Source organism: Camelus ferus, chromosome 16, assembly GCF_009834535.1.
Source record: "Camelus ferus isolate YT-003-E chromosome 16, BCGSAC_Cfer_1.0, whole genome shotgun sequence".
Classification (NCBI taxonomy): domain Eukaryota; kingdom Metazoa; phylum Chordata; class Mammalia; order Artiodactyla; family Camelidae; genus Camelus; species Camelus ferus.
In genome coordinates this window covers 10,951,521-10,967,552 of record NC_045711.1, presented here as the reverse complement: position 1 = coordinate 10,967,552, position 16,032 = coordinate 10,951,521, and the positions used below count along the sequence as shown (strand labels likewise).

General features: G+C 39.1%; 1 protein-coding gene across 2 annotated transcripts in view; it reads right to left on the bottom strand.

Annotated features, from left to right (window-relative positions):
• NUP88 (nucleoporin 88) overlaps positions 1 to 16,032 on the bottom strand; it is a 29,544-nt gene that overhangs the window by 8,905 nt on the left and 4,607 nt on the right. Inside the window, exons 4-8 of one of the 2 annotated variants that reach the window (XM_006177031.3) lie at positions 13,822 to 13,908; positions 10,899 to 11,075; positions 7,070 to 7,256; positions 6,430 to 6,577; positions 3,778 to 3,876 (exon numbers count right to left, since the gene is read on the bottom strand). In XM_006177031.3, coding sequence (XP_006177093.1) covers positions 3,778 to 3,876; positions 6,430 to 6,577; positions 7,070 to 7,256; positions 10,899 to 11,075; positions 13,822 to 13,908 — 698 coding nt within the window. The remainder of the gene's footprint in view (positions 1 to 3,777; positions 3,877 to 6,429; positions 6,578 to 7,069; positions 7,257 to 10,898; positions 11,076 to 13,821; positions 13,909 to 16,032) is intronic. The other variant, XM_032498490.1, reaches the window with a different exon arrangement.

The window sequence follows — 16,032 nt, the reverse complement described above, 5'->3', positions numbered from 1 at the left end:
TGTTCTGAGAGCAGATAACTGTTTCATAGGTCCACAGAGAGAGGACTTTTGCTCCTGGGTAGATTCTACTTAAAGTCTAACTATAATTGATATAAGTGATTCAGATGATGAGACTGGGGACTTCATGACATTTAGATGAGATTTTGAACTTTGCGTTTGTCTAGAGCATTTTGCATGCAGGTCAGATGTGAATCTTTAGGGACAGAATGTAGTAGGAGGGACAATGGACTCCTCAAAGATGGCTGTGTTCTAATCCCTAGAACCTATGAATGTTAGGTCACATGGCAAAGGGGAATAAAGATTGCAGATGGGATTAAAGACGCCCATCAGATGTCTCTGAAACAGGGAGGTTACCTGGATTACCTGGGTGGGCCCAATGTTATCACAAATTTCCATAAAAATGAAAAAGGAAAGCAGGAAAGAAAGTCAAAGTGATATAAGTTGAGAAAGACTCAACTTTTGTCCCATCACTGCTGGCCTTGAAGATGGAGGAAGTGGACTATAAGCAAAGGAAGGTAAGTGGGGAGTGTACAGCTCAGTGATAGAGCACATGCTTAGCATGCACGAGGTCCTGGGGTTTAATCCCCAGCACCTCCATTAAAAAAAAACAACAACACCTAATTACCAGCCCCTCAAAAAAAGCAAAGGAAGGTAACAGAAGCTGGAAAAGGCTAGGAAGTGGGTCTTCCCCTAGAGCCTCCAGAAAGGAACGCTGTTTTGCCCAGTGAGATCATCCTAGGACTTCTAACCTATAGAAACTGCAAGATAATAGATTTGTATTTTTTGAAGACACTAAGCTTGTAACAATTTACTACAGCAGCAACAGAAAGTTAGAAGTACAACTTCTAACTTCTTGGGAGGCCAAGATGGCGGAATAGAAGGATGCTCTTAGCTCAACCTTTCCCACAAATACACCAAGACAGACACCACGGACCCACCCATTCACTCAGAACACCTGCTGAAGTCTGACAGAACACTGCCTACTTCAAAAGACAAATTCCTCACAAAATACAGAAACAAATTAGACAAGCTAGAAGAAATGGTCGAGTTTCTGGAAACATACAGTCCACCAAGACTGAATCAAGAAGAAACAGACCACTTGAACAGACTGATCTAGAAATGAAATAGAATCAGCAATAAAAAACCTCTCTGCAAACAAAAGTCCAGGACCAGATGGCTTCAATGGGGAAGATGTATAGAAAACCCTAAAAGTTCCACAAAAAAGCTACTACAGCTGTAGAAGAATTTGGCAGGTGGCAGGATACAAGATTAACATACAAAAATCAATTGCATTTCTTTATACTAACAGTGAAAGAGCAGGAAAAGAAGGTAAAGAAACAATCCCTTTCAAAATCGCAGCCAAAATAATAAAATACCTAGGAATAAACCTGACCAAGGAGGTGAAAGACTCACATGCAGATGACTATAAAACATTAATTAAAGAAATTTAAGACGACTTAAAGAAATGGAAAGATATCCCATGCTCTTGGATTGGAAGAATCAGTATCGTTCAAATGGCCATACTGCCCAAGGCAATCTACAGATTTATTGTGATTCCTATCAAATTACCCAGAACATTTTTCAAAGAACTAGAACAAATAATCCTAAAATTTATATGGAATCACAAAAGACCCAGAACTGCCAAAGCAATACTGAAGAAAAAGAATGAAGCTGGAGGAATAACCCTCCCAGGCTTCAAACAATACTACAGAGCTGCAGTAATCAAAACAGCGTGGTATTGGCATAAAAACAGACATATGGATCAATGGAACAGAAGAGAAAGCCCAGAAATAAACCCACAGATCTATGGTCAACTAATCTTCAACAAAGGAGGCAAGAATATACAATGGAGAAAAGACAGCCTCTTCAAGTAGTGCTGTGATAACTGGACAGCAGCATGTAAATCAATGAAGTTAGAACCCTCCCTCACACCATACACAAAAATAAGCTCAAGATGGCTTAAAGACTTGAACATAAGACAAGACACTATAAACCTCCCAGAAGAAAACATAGGCAAAATATTATCTGCCATAAATCTTAGCAACATTCTCCTAGAGCAGTCTACCCAGGCAATAGAAATAAAAGCAAAAATAAACAAATAAAACCTAATTAAACTTATAAGCTTTTTGCACAGCAAAGGAAACCATAAGCAAAACAGAAAGACAACCTATGGAATGGGAAAAAATATTTGCAAATGATGTGACTAACAAAAGTTTAATTTCCAGAATACATAAACAGCTCATACAACTTAATTAGGAAAAAAACAAACAACCCAATCCAAAAATGGACAGAAGACCTAAACAAGCAATTCTCCAATGAAGACATACAAATGGCCAATAGGCACATGAAAAAAACGCTCATTATTGGTAATTATCAAAGAAATGCAAATTAAAATTACAATGAGGTATCACCTCACACCAGTCAGAAGGGCCATCATTCAAATGTCCACAAACCATAAATGCTGGAGAGGATGTGGGGAGGAAAGGGAACCCTTCTACACTGCTGGTGGGAATACAGTTTGGTGCAGCCATTATGGAAAACAGTATGGAGATTCCTTAAAAAACTAAAAATAGACTTACCTTATGATCCAGCAATCCCACTCTTGGGCATATAACTGGAGGGAACTCTAATTCAAAAACATACATGCACCCCAGTATTCACAGCAGCACTATTAACAATAGCCAAGACATGGAAGCAAACTTAATGTCCATCGACAGATGACTAGATAAAGAAGTTGTGGTATATTTATATAATGGAATACTACTCAGCCATGAAAAAGTATAAAATAATGCCATTTGAAGCAACATGGATGGACCTGGAGATTGTCATTCTAAATGAAGCAAGCCAGAAAGAGAAAGAAAAATACCGTATCACTCATATATGGAATCTTACCAAAAAAAAAAAAGCTGTAGTCTTTTCATAGATGCCCTTTTTCAGTTTGAGGAAGTTCTTTTCTATTACTATTACTAGTTTGTTGAGTGTTTTTAACATGGACGGCTGTTGGATTTTTTAAAAATGTTTTTTCTGTCTATTGAGATAATCATATGGTTTCTGTCCTTTATTCTCCTGATATGGTATAATATATCAATTAAATTTCTCAGTGTTAAACTAACCTCACATCCCTAAATCATGCTGTATGCTCTTTTTATGTTGCTGGATTTCATTTGCTAGTATTCTGTTTAGGATTTTATGCATCTATATTTATAAAAGGTACTTATCTCTGGTTTATCTTTCTTGAATGTATGTCTAGTTTTGGTATCAGGGTATTACTAGCCTCAAAGAGTGAGCAGGGAAGTGTTTCCTCTTCTATTTTTTGTAAGAATTTGTGAAGAACTGATATTAATTCTTTAAATGTGAAATTATATTGTCCTGAACTTTTCCTTTTGGGTAGTTTTCGATTATTGATTCAATTTCTTTACTTGTTGTAAGTCTATTCAAATTTTTTATTTCTTCTTGAGTCAGTTTTGGTAATTTATGTCTTACTAGGAATCTATCCACCTCATCTAGATTATCTAAGTGACATATAGTTGTTCATTGTATTCCTTTATAAGCTGTCACATTTCTGTAAGATCAGCAGGAACATCCCCTCTTTCATTTCCAACTGTAGTAATCTGAGTCTTTTTTATGTCTTGGTCAGTCTACCTATAGGTTTGTCAATGTTGTTGATCTTTTCAAAGGACTCTCTTTTGGTGTCATTTATTTTCTCTATTATTTTTCTATTCCAAACTACTTTTTGATAGAATCTGTGAAACATACTGAAAAGCACAAAAAACTCACCTGATCCAAGAAATTTGTGAAGTTTATGAATCCAAGTGAGCCCAACACTATGCACACCAGCTTCATGAGTACAGTGGTATCTTGAGGGACACTTGGGATCTGCAAATGGAATCAGTAATGATATAAAGGCAGCCATGAGAAAACTGAAAGAATTCACCTGAGCAGGCCACAAACACATTTGTTGATGGAAGTGATGGAAGGTCCACAGGACCTTCACACTATGGCACTATGTCAGGGTTTTAGAATTTTGAAATTTGAATTCAATTTTAAAATATATTTTAAATATTTTGAAAATATAATTAATAAACAATTCAAATATGTTATTTTCTAAATATTAACACAGAGTTCACTGAACTAAACACCTGCTGTCAGGCAGCTCACTTATGCCTTTCTGCCCAATTCTGTGCATTTATTTACAGTTCTTCAAAATAAAACGGTGATTAAGAAAGGTTAATGCTCTGCAGGAAACCTATGCTTGCACACATCTTACGTGAAATTGTTGAAGTCGGCTCACTCCTACAGCACAGGCACTAAAAAGTCCTCAGCATAACTGCTCAGTGAATAGTCCTGGTACAGCAATACTGTCAGGCGTGAAATGTGGACTTTTACTTGTCTTGATAATGCTGACTTACAGGTAGTTTTTTTCTTTTTTTGTTTTTTTTGTTCTTTTTTTGTTTTTTACAGGTAGTTTTTTAAGTTTAAGTTTTAGATACAGTTTTTACATTTATATTTATACCAAGAAATATAAGCAGTTGTTACCTAATTTTAATGAAAATTTCTGTATCTTTGGAGCCCTAGTTATCAGTAAGACTATCCTGAAACTAAAAGATGAACTCTTGAATATTTACATTATTTATAAATATTTATCTGTCTCAGGATTTTTAAAATATTAAACAACTAAAACAAGATATAGAAATAATGTATATACTAAAGCTGATATAAAATGGCAACTGTCACCATAAGCCGCTACACCAAAATTTTCTTCTAACAGCCTCACTTTCTTACTGATGACTTTATAGTAAGTAAATGATATAAAGTATTATTTTTTTAATCTGTTTTATATGTTGGGGCTCTGCATAGCACCTCTGAAAACAGCAATTAAACTATAAAAAGTTAAAAAAAAAAATCTCCAAGAACAATAAAGTACTGAAGCTTCTTTTCAATTGCCCACAGACGAGACTGAATTTAAGGCTGAAACCACCTCACTATGTCTCTCATTGTTTACAATGGCTTCTCAAAATGTGTTTATGGTGCTTAAGTCAACAGGAAAATCTTAGTATTAGGATGTGACAGAAATCTATTATGAAAAAGGGCAATATCAGTAACTGAAGTAGGAAGTGTGCTAGACACCCGACAGGTTCTAAGGAAACCATTCATTTATGACATTAAGACTCTGGGTATGTGTCAGGGATTGTAATATGCCTTAAGTAAAATTTGAGTGAGTTAACATTTTCATAGGTGAAACTAACTAACTTTTATCTCTTACCTGAAGAATCAAGATAAAAAAAACAACAATTAAGATTTCCCAAAGACATGTGTATCTTAAGGAAACCAATTAGTTTATGTCACTTTACCTCACTGTGTCTCAATCTCATCTATAAAACAGAGTTCTGTTCAATTCCACATGCCCAATGAGTTCTCTTTGCTGGTTTATTATAAAAGGACTCCCACCGTCTTAAATGTTCTGGCTATACTTTAGTACAGAGTGGAAGCCATTATTACCAATCCTAGGCAAACTGGCTAATAGGACTGTAAGCAGACTAGGCCAGGCTGCTACAAGACTGACTCTGCACCAGAGGAAAATGACGGGCGCCCCAAATGGTTCCAGACTGAGTAAGCTTTTATTCCTCATCCTTCACGGGGAAGAAGACTAAATCCTAGAGGAGACTCTGAAAAAGGGTTGAGAAGCAAATCGGATTATAGCATTTTTATGTCAGAAAGGACATAAGAGATCATCTGATATTATCCCTATTGTTTTTAGGAGAGAAAACTGAAGATGAGTGAGGCTGAGCAGGTGCCCAATACTATACAGAGTTTCTAATCATGTCAGAGCTGTACCCAAACCCAGGACACTCCAGACTCCTAGTCCCAGACTCCTTCCACGCAGCCACTCAGAATCTGGACAACACATTCTTTGACTGTCTCAGCATCTATCCAGGAGCTACCTAGATGAACAGATAACTAGCCAGAAGGATCGGGTGTCAACCCAAGTAAATTAAAACAAAAGGAAAAAAGATCAAAAAGGAAACATTCAACTGGGTCTAAGATAATGTGTTCTAAAATGAAAAAAGATATTTTAAAGAGATAGCTTAATACCAGTATATTATAATTTTATTGTTAAAGTTATTTTAAAAGTTTATTAAAGTTTGCATACATTTAAGAATTTGAATCATGAAATCTACTTTTGACTGGACCAGGAAAAATTCACTATTATAAATCTGGGTGGATCCAGACTGAGGACCACTATTTTAAAACTTGGGAAATTTGTTCAGTCTTTATTGGACCTAAAGGGTAATGTTCTGACTAAAAGGCCAAAAGAACCCAGTCCATTTTTTAAAGGCTGGAACCACAGAAAAAATAAATTACACAGGAATAGTCTGTGACAGTGTAAGTATAATGGGATAAAAGGACTGAATTTAGAGCATACTTTACCTCTGTGAAGTTTAATTGGACAAGAAAAGTCAGAATCAAAAGGATCATCCTCTCCAGACGCCAGTTTCAGAGCAAGCTCCAACTCAACACACTCAAACACATACAGAGAAGGAATGAGGTCTGCCCTGGAATCCCAGGACTTTTCTGACTGTTAAAAAAAAAAAAAGCACTGTGATTTTTAGTCTTTCATGCTCGTCTGGAAATGTACACAATTAAAACCTGAAGCAAAAAGCCAGATCAAATACTGCGTTCAAATTCTTCTTAATTCCACCCCCTATTCTAACAGTGCCTTATTATTCTTAAAAGAGAAAAAAAAAGCCTCTCATCTTTTAGGAAGATGTAAATAAACAAGTTTCAAGAAAAGCCAATTCAGTGATTCAAAGGTTCTTTGTAACTGTCACCAAGGAGGGCAATTTAGAGTTTAGAAAGAAATATGCAGGTTGCTGCACCAAGTAAGTTGGGCACCTTCTAACTTCTTGCAATTGAGTTTTTAAATGGGCTTCAATTAAAGTGTTCCGTTTCCAAAACACACATAAGTGCCAGATACAAACTGCAGTTCATCATGGATGAGCATTCACACTGGTCTGGGAACTACAGCAGGCGCTGGAGGCACACACATGCCCACACCAGCCCGACTTACTGTTTGGTCGTCTTCTTCCTCCCCTTCCAGCACGACACAGTGGTAGAGCATTCCGGACTCAGTGGCAATCACCAAGATGTTGGGGACACAGGGCAAGCAGAGCACGGCACAGGCGTCATAACCATAGTTGTCTTCAGCTGCCGGGTGCATGGGCAACGGGCCTAACAGCTTCCCCACGCTCCCAGGGCTAAAGAGGGAATGCAAACGTATTTGGGAAATGCTGACAGAAGACAACCAAGCCCAGCACTTACAACCCTTTCTGACTCCAGCTCTCATGCCTTTATTAAAAATAGTGTATTCCCAATGTCTCCACTTTTTCGCTTTCCCACTCAATTTCCACCTTTCTGGTGCTTCTCAGCTGGAGATAATTTTGCTCCCAAGGGGACACTGGTAATGTCTTAAGACACCTTTGGTTGGCACAACTGGGAGGATGGGGGAGAAGTTACCCATGTCTAGAGGCCAGAGATACTGCTAAACACTGCCCCACAGGACAGCCCCCTACAACAAAGAATTATTCAGCTCAAAATGTCAATAACGCAGAGGCTGAAAGACCCTGCCCTGAATTTACCGTGCTTTATGCCGTCACCACTCCACTGAAATGCTCTCTGGCAAAGGTGACCACTGAGATTATAGCTGCTAAGTCCAAAAGGGACTTGACTTGACTTTCTGCTGCATTTATCACTGGTTAACAGTGATTGCTTCGTAACACCCTTAACATCTGAAACATTCTTCCCCCTAGTTTTCTCTTCCTACCCTTCTGAACACATCGTTCTAATGCTCTTTTCTAATTTGTCTCTTTAAATATCGGTGCTCTCCAGGATTCCGCAATAAGCCTTCTTCTCTTTTAAAGATACACACTTACGTAAGAGCATATTGACTATGCCTGGTTTTAACTACTATCTATATTCTGATGACTCCCAAATCTTTCATTCTGAAGTGTAGCTTATCTTCAGGGCTTCAGACCCAGTATTTAATTGGACTAGACAAATACATTTACCGAGTGCTAGATGTCACCCCCAAGGAACTGATGGTTTAGTTGGGGAAGCAAATATTTAATTAGAATTACCACACCGTGTATAACAATGCAAGGATTTACAGGGTACAAAGGAACACCAAAAGGTACAAAGACAGTAGGTGTGTAAGAAAGGTATCAAAAATAAGGTCAATGGGAAAGTACATTCTGGGAAGGGGCAGTGAGCATCTCGGCTAGGGGGCAGCATATGCCAAGTTCCAGAGGAATGAAAGACCAGGAATTAACAGGAAGGAAACTTAGCTCAGTATGATGGGAGGCAAAGTACAAAGTCTAAGGCAATAAAAAAGTAGCTGGACAGATATTCAGGGCTGGCTTATGAAGCAGGCGGTCTCACGTGCCATGCTCAAGTGCTCGGAGTCTATCTGCTGGGTGACTGCGTGTCACTAGAGGGTTAAATCAAGAGTGATGGAGCTTCTCTTTATTAAGACTAATCTGGTAGTAGAGAGGAGGGTGACACAGAGGGGACCAAAATGGGATTCAGGGCAACTATTTAAGATGAGAATGATCTAGGCAGATGATGAGGGTCTGAGGCAAGGACGGGGGTATGGAGAGAAGGGCGTATACATTCAAGACATTTTCATGGTAAAATCAACAGAATTTTGAGACGAGACTGTACATAAGAGGATGCAGAAGATGACTTTCAGGTTTGGGGCCAAGGTTACTAGGTAGGCAAATGGGGCCAAGTAGTCTGGGAGGAAGGGTTGGGAGGGTAATAATGTTACCTCAACAGCCCTCTGAGAGAGCTGGTGTGTGGGAGGCAGAGAACACTCTGTCCAGGAGAGTGGGACTGAGGCGCGAACCCTCGCCATTCTGCAATCTATCAAGCTCCTTCATCTTTCTTATCTTTTCCATTTTGTATCCTCTCTTCTCTCTCCTGGATCCACTTCTGCTCCTGTTTCCACTTCTGCTCCTGTTTCTACCTTGTCAATTCTTCAGGGTCCAAGCTTCTGGATAGTCTCAGTCTTCCCAGTCAGGCAGGCTAAGCACTTACTCTGTCCCACTCCCAGCGCCCTATGATGCCTTGAGCACATCACACCGCACTACGGTAATTAGTTTGCTGTGTGACTTTCTGGTAGACGAAAAACCAACCACACAGCAGGGACTTTGCCTCCAATCTCGTATTCCCATATCCTGCCACATAGTAAGCCTGAATAAATACCTGCCGAGTTGATTTATAAATGAATAAATTACAATGTTCAGACTGAGGCTGTACACCTTTCTAGTTACAAACTTTCCCAAAATTCTTACCCTCTATTGCCTCTACCTCACCATAACAGATGATTATTTCTTTATTTTACCTTCATCTTCTCTCTAGTCCTGTATTTCCAAACGAGTTGCCCTTCCTGACCTCATTATTTCTGTTAATGGCTCACTCCCTCATCTAAACAGTAACTAAGTCTTACTGATCCCTCCTCTGTAGTATTTACGATGCTCACTTCTCCCTTTGCATTACTGCCCTAGTTCAAACTCTCATAGACCTTAAACTAAATTTTGGGACAGCTTCTTTAAAAGTCTCTCTGCCCCAGTCCCTTTCCTAACCTGGTGTTTCATTTTTCTCCTGTTTAGAAACCATCCCTGGCTTCCTACTACCCTAGTCCTGCAGAAAAGACTCCATATTCCTTAACTAGGTATTTAACTCCCCAAAACTTTCTCTGGACAGAAGCTTCCCAGGTTTTTCATTAAATGCTCCCTGCCTGAATCTTCTGCTCTAGCTCCCAGATCTAATCATTGAACTCTGAATGGCACTCGCCCTTGCTTGTTTTCATACTCAACCTCATGCTACTCTTGTGACTAAGATGGTCTTACCCTTCCTCGATGCTTCATTTAATCCTGCATTAGAACCTTAAGTCCCATATAACATCAGTCCTTTTCCATGAAAATCTCCTAAACTTCTTCAGTCAGAATGTCTCTCCTTCCTCTGGCCCTACTGTGTACCACTGAAGTAGTACAGATATTACCTTTTCATGGTTTGTATGTCTTTTTCCCACAACTGGGACGTAAGATACCGGACTACCATATCTAACCATCCCCACAGTGCTGTGCTCAGACAGGATACATGATACAGATCTTCCTTGACATATGACGGGGTTATGTCCCAATAAACCCATAGCTAAGGTAAAAATATTTTAAGTTGAAAATGCATTTAATACACCTTACCTACCAAACATTATAGCTTACCCTAGCCTACCTTAAACATGCTCAGAACACTTACATTAGCCTATAGTTGGGCAAAGTCATCTAACACAAAGCTGACTTTATAATAAAATGTTGAATATCTCATGTAATTTACTGATTACTGTACAGAAAAACAGAATGGCTGTAAGTGTATCAGCGTTCACCCCTGTGACTGTGTGGCTGACTGGCAACTGTGTTCAGTGCTGAGCATCATGACAGAGGATCTACTGCACATCGCTAGCCCAGGGAAACATCAAAATTAAAACTTTAAAGTACATTTCTACCGAATGTGTATTGTTTTTGAACCACAATAAAATCGTAAGTCTGACTAAGCTGGGGAGCATCTGTAAATACTTCTTTGGTTGGCTAGACTTTGGGAACACAAATCTAGTCTTATCATAAATGGTTATCCAAGAATTCTATAGAACTTGCCCAAATAAAATGAGAAAATGAAAAGGCTGAATGATCTGTAAAAACTCTCTCTCCAAAATATGCCAGCCAGCACTGAAAGGATGCAATACTTTCACAAACTCAGAAACACAGATCCCAGGTCCAACCGTGACAACCTACACTGCAGCACAAGCTGGCTTTCACTTCAGGTGGGCGTCGCCCTCAGCTCACCTGTGCAACAGGCTAACATACGTAAGGAACGTCTCCCCATTCTCGTACAAGATGTACAGGGGGAATGCCACTACTTCGTCTTTGCCTTTTTGTCCAAATACGTTCTTCGGGACTGCTGACAATGGCCCAAAGTCAAATGCAACTGCTGTCTCTCCTAGAGATGCGGTGTAGGCCCTTCTGAAAAGAGATTTAAAAACCAACTGGTTGAAAACAAAAATAAAATGTCCAGTAACAGTAGGTGGGGACAGAATTTATGTTCAATGGAGTGAGAAGACAAAAATTATTATTATGAAGAATGTTAAACAACATTGGAAAATTCTCACAAAAGTAAATGAAAGAAGCAGGCCACAAAATTATACAGAGCACCTGTCATTTTAAACAGTTGCAATATACAGACACAAAAACAGTAAAAATGTAGACATGCATAAACACAGAAAGAAACAGGAAGAACACACATGAAGACATCAATATCTCAAAGTGGTAGGATGCATTCATTCCACAGATATTTACTAAGTACCTACTCTGTGCCAGGCACGGTTGTAGGTTCTGGGACTACGTCACTGAATTAAACAAAGGCCCTGCCCTCTACTGAGAGAGAAAGAGAGAAGAAATAAACACATAACACAAAGTCAGACAATGATGTTATGGAGAAAAATAAAGTAGGGTAAGAGAGTAGTGATGGAGGTGTTACTTCAGGTGGTCTGGGAAACTCTGACAAGGTGATATTGGAGCAAAAATTAGAAGGAAGAAGGGAGCAAGCGTGTGGTTCTGTGGAGCAGGAGTAGTTCAGGCAGAGGGAAGGACACAGGCAGAGACTCGAGGAGGGGAGGCGGCAGAAGTTGTCTGAGGAACGGCAAGGAGGCTGGAGCTCAGAGCCAGGGCAGAGGCTGGAGCAGAGCTGGAGGGGCGCAGTCAGGGGCAGACCTGGAGGCCCTTGCAGGTCAGAGCAAAGACTCTGGGAAATCAATGGCGTGCGGAGAGCAGAGAGGCAGAATGATCTGACTTATACTGAAAGCAGCACTCTGGTTGTTTTACTGAGGATAAACTATGGGAAATTTTAAACTATTTCATTTTCTTCTTAATACTTTTCCCAATTATCTACAACAAATATACATTATCTTATAATAAGGAAAGAGAAATGATTAAACACACTGTTTTTATATTCTAAAATTTAGTATAATTGGTTTCCCAAAAAGCTTTCAGTTTAATACCAGGTTAATGAATAATTAAAATAAAGTCGTAATTTCATACAATTGAGAGAATCAACATAATTTCAAGGTGTTATAAGTACCATACCTTAGTTTCTTTATCACATGGAAAGATATATGGTATCAGGAGGCATACAATAAGGAATCCCAACATCCAGAATAAAAGAACTACCTGAGCTAAACTACAAAATTAAGACAATGAATAGAAACAAATAGACACAGAAGTTATTTTAAAGAGACCTGAACTTAACTGGAATTTAATAAATAATATTTCTACTAATGATAGTAGGTGTCAGTTGATGAGTACCTGCTCTGTGCCATACTAAGCACTTTTCATGCATGATCTCATTTATTCTGTACAATAATCCTAGTAAATGGCACTACTTTTTATGTTTCTGGAATGTACAGTGATGACAATGAGGCTCAGTGCAGCTGAATAACTTGCCCAGATGCCACAGCTGACAAGTGGTGGAGCTGAGATTACAACACAGGTGCCGACACCAGAGCCAAAGCTTAACAACGGCACTTGCTCTACTGCTTCTCATCCAGACACTGTGCCTGGCAAAGGAGGCTGGTAAGCTATGGAAACACACTGCGGGGGAGAAGATGCCCTGACACCAGAAGAGGACCTCTCAGCTCTCAGAGGGAGGTATTTCCCCATCATGGATATGGATGGACTGGAGTTTAAGAAGCTGGTGGTATAAGACATGAAAATCATTTAACTGCAGCTTTCAGTTCTGGGACTATCAGAGAGAATTAAAGTGGTCCCAAGGTCAGTGGCAACCGCTGAGTCCTAGCAGAAGAAGATGAAATTCCTCTCTGGAGGAACACACACCCTCAACTCAGGCTCTCAACATTCCCAAACATTAAGATCAAGTAAACATAAGTTCACAATGAGAGATCAGCAATCACAGGAGGAAGTGACCATGATTGCAGGGCAGGAGGAAGAACAAACACAGATTTGATCCCCACCTCCCCAGGACTTCAGATATTTAAACTGTAACATACAGAATAGCTATATATAAAATACTCAAAGGAATAAGTGTTAGAAAAACAAAAATAAAGAAGACTATTAGATATGACCACTACAGAGACGTGAAAAGAACTAAATGGAATTTCTAGGAATACTGCTACTAAAAGCTTCACTCTACATCACACACTGTGGGTGATCCTGTGTAGTAATCACCAGAAAGACTGATCAGGAGGCCAGAGGAATGGGGTTTGTGAGTTCAAAGGGTGATTCTGTTAGTGGTCAAAGCAGCCAGGAACTCGCCCCTGTAGTGGGTAAGAAAACATAAAAGAAGCCAGGGTCACAGGAGAGTCCCAGGGGCTCTGGGGCACCAGATGCTGGTCTGCGGGTCCAGCAGCTGCCCGTCTACACTAAGTGAACACCTGCAGGCCTCCAGCCCAACATTTGCCTTTCACCTTTTCTGTAATTTTGCAACGTTTAGTCCATTCTCTTATTCAAGATACAACAGGGAATACATTTCAGCTATTCACATTTTTACACTTTCTTAAAAAAAGGTCAAGGTAGTAATGATATTGAGATTTCTAACTTCTTGTTACCTATTCACATTGTCTATTTTTGCTTATTTCTCATATTACCAAAAACATGCTAAAGTCACCTCAGGAAACCCTTCCAATCTCTGTTAAAACTGCAACTATAATTGCAACAAACTAATTTTTACAATTTCATGACGCAAATAAAAACTTACCCTTTATTGAGTATTAGACTTTCCTCTTCTGTTTCTGAAAGTATAATAACCTTAGTGGGTGTCTGGGGCTCACGCAGAGAATAAATTCTAGCAATCAAAAGAGAAGAAAGCCAGCATTAAAAATTCTCTTTCATGAATTATCTTGATTACAATGGCCATACTACCTTAAGTAACCTACAATTTAATGTGATCCGTATCAAATTACCCAGGACATTTTTCATAGAACTAGAACAAATAATCCTAAAATTTATACAGAATCACAAAAGACCCAGAATTCCTAAAAACTGAAGAAAAAGAACAAAGCTGGAGGTATAACCCAGACTTCAGATACATTACTACAAAGGTGCAGTAATCAAAACAGCGTGGTATTGGCACAAAAAAAGACATATGGATCAATGGAACAGAATAGAGAGTCCAGAAATAAACCCACAGACCTATGGTCAATTAATCTTCGACAAAGGAGGCAAGAATATACAATGGAGTAAAGATAGTCTCTTCAGCAAGTGGTGTTGCGATAACTGTACAGCAGCATATAAATCAATGAAGTTAGAACGCTCCCTCACACCATACACAAAAATAAACTCAAAATGGCTTAAGGACTTAAACATAAGACAAGACACTATAAACCTCTTAGAAGAAAACATAGACAAAACATTATCTGACATAAATCTTAGCAAAGTTCTCCTAGGGCAGTCTACCCAGGCAATAGAAATAAGAGCAGAAATAAACAAACGGTACGTAATTAAACTTACAAGATTTTGCACAGCAAAGGAAACCATAAGCAAAACAGAAAGATAACCTATGGAATGGGAGAAGATATTTGCAAATGATGCAACCAACAAAGGCTTAATTTCCAGAACATATAAACAGCTCATACAACTTAATAAGAAAAAAACAAACAACCCAGTCCAAAAATGGGCAGAAGACCTAAACAAGCAATTCTCCAATGAAGGCAAATGGACAATAGGCACATGAAAAAATGCTCAATATCGTTAATTATCAGAAGAATGCAAATCAAAACTACAATGAGGTATCACCTCACACCAGTCAGAAGAGCCATCATTCAAAAGTCCACAAACCATAAATGCAGGTGAGGGTGTGGAGAAAAGGGAACCCTCCTACACTGGTGGGAATGTAGTCTGGTGCAGCCGTTATGGAAAACAGCATGGAGAGTCCTCAAAAGACTTAAAATAGACTTACCATATGATCTAGCAATCCTACTCCTGGCATATATCCTGAGGGAACTCTAATTTGAAAAGATACATGCACCCCAATGTTTATAGCAGCACTATTTACGATAGATAAGACATGGAAACAATCTAAATGTCCATCAACAGATGACTGGATAAAGAAGTGGTATATTTACGCAATGGAATACTACTCAGCCATAAAAAATAATAAAATAATGCCATTTGCAGCAACATGGATGGACATGGAGATTGTCATTCTAAGTGAGATAAGCCAGAAAGAGAAAGAAAAATACCATATGACATCACTTATATATGGAATCTAAAAACAAAAAAGAGAAAAACAAACTTACAAAACAGAAACAGACTTATAGACATAGAGAACAAACTTACAGTTACCAGTAGGGAAAGGGGCTGGGAAGGGATAAACTGGGAGTTTGAGAGTTGCAGATACTAACTAGTATATATAAAATAGATAAACAAGTTCATAGTGTATAGCACAGGGAACTATATTCAATATCTTGTAGTAACCTATGGTGAAAAGAATAATACATGTATATTCACATATGACTGAAGCATTATGCTGACACAACATTGTAAACTGGCTATACCTCAATAAACAAATAAATAAATAAACACACACACAAGAAAGACTCCATATGAAAGACCATAACAGGTTGAGAAGGCAGTAGATGCCAAGTTTGGGGATATTCCATTCTGAAGAGGCCTGAGGGCATGGACAACTGATAGAGCCAGAAGGAGACAGAGCTCTCGGTGATGGAGGGAGCTAAAGGCCAAATATTGCCCCTGAAAGAACCGCACACCATTTGCGCAGACTACCACATCAACAGAGGCCACTGGCAGCAGAGGGAACGAGAGTAAACCAGGATAAGGGACATGTCCCCTGCCCATCACTGATGGACTATCAGTTAGGTAAGATGTCTGCCTCTGCTATCGCAGTCTCCCCACCCCACTACTGAGGAAGTCAGACCCAGAGGAAAGATGTAACAGCTCCCCTCCTTAT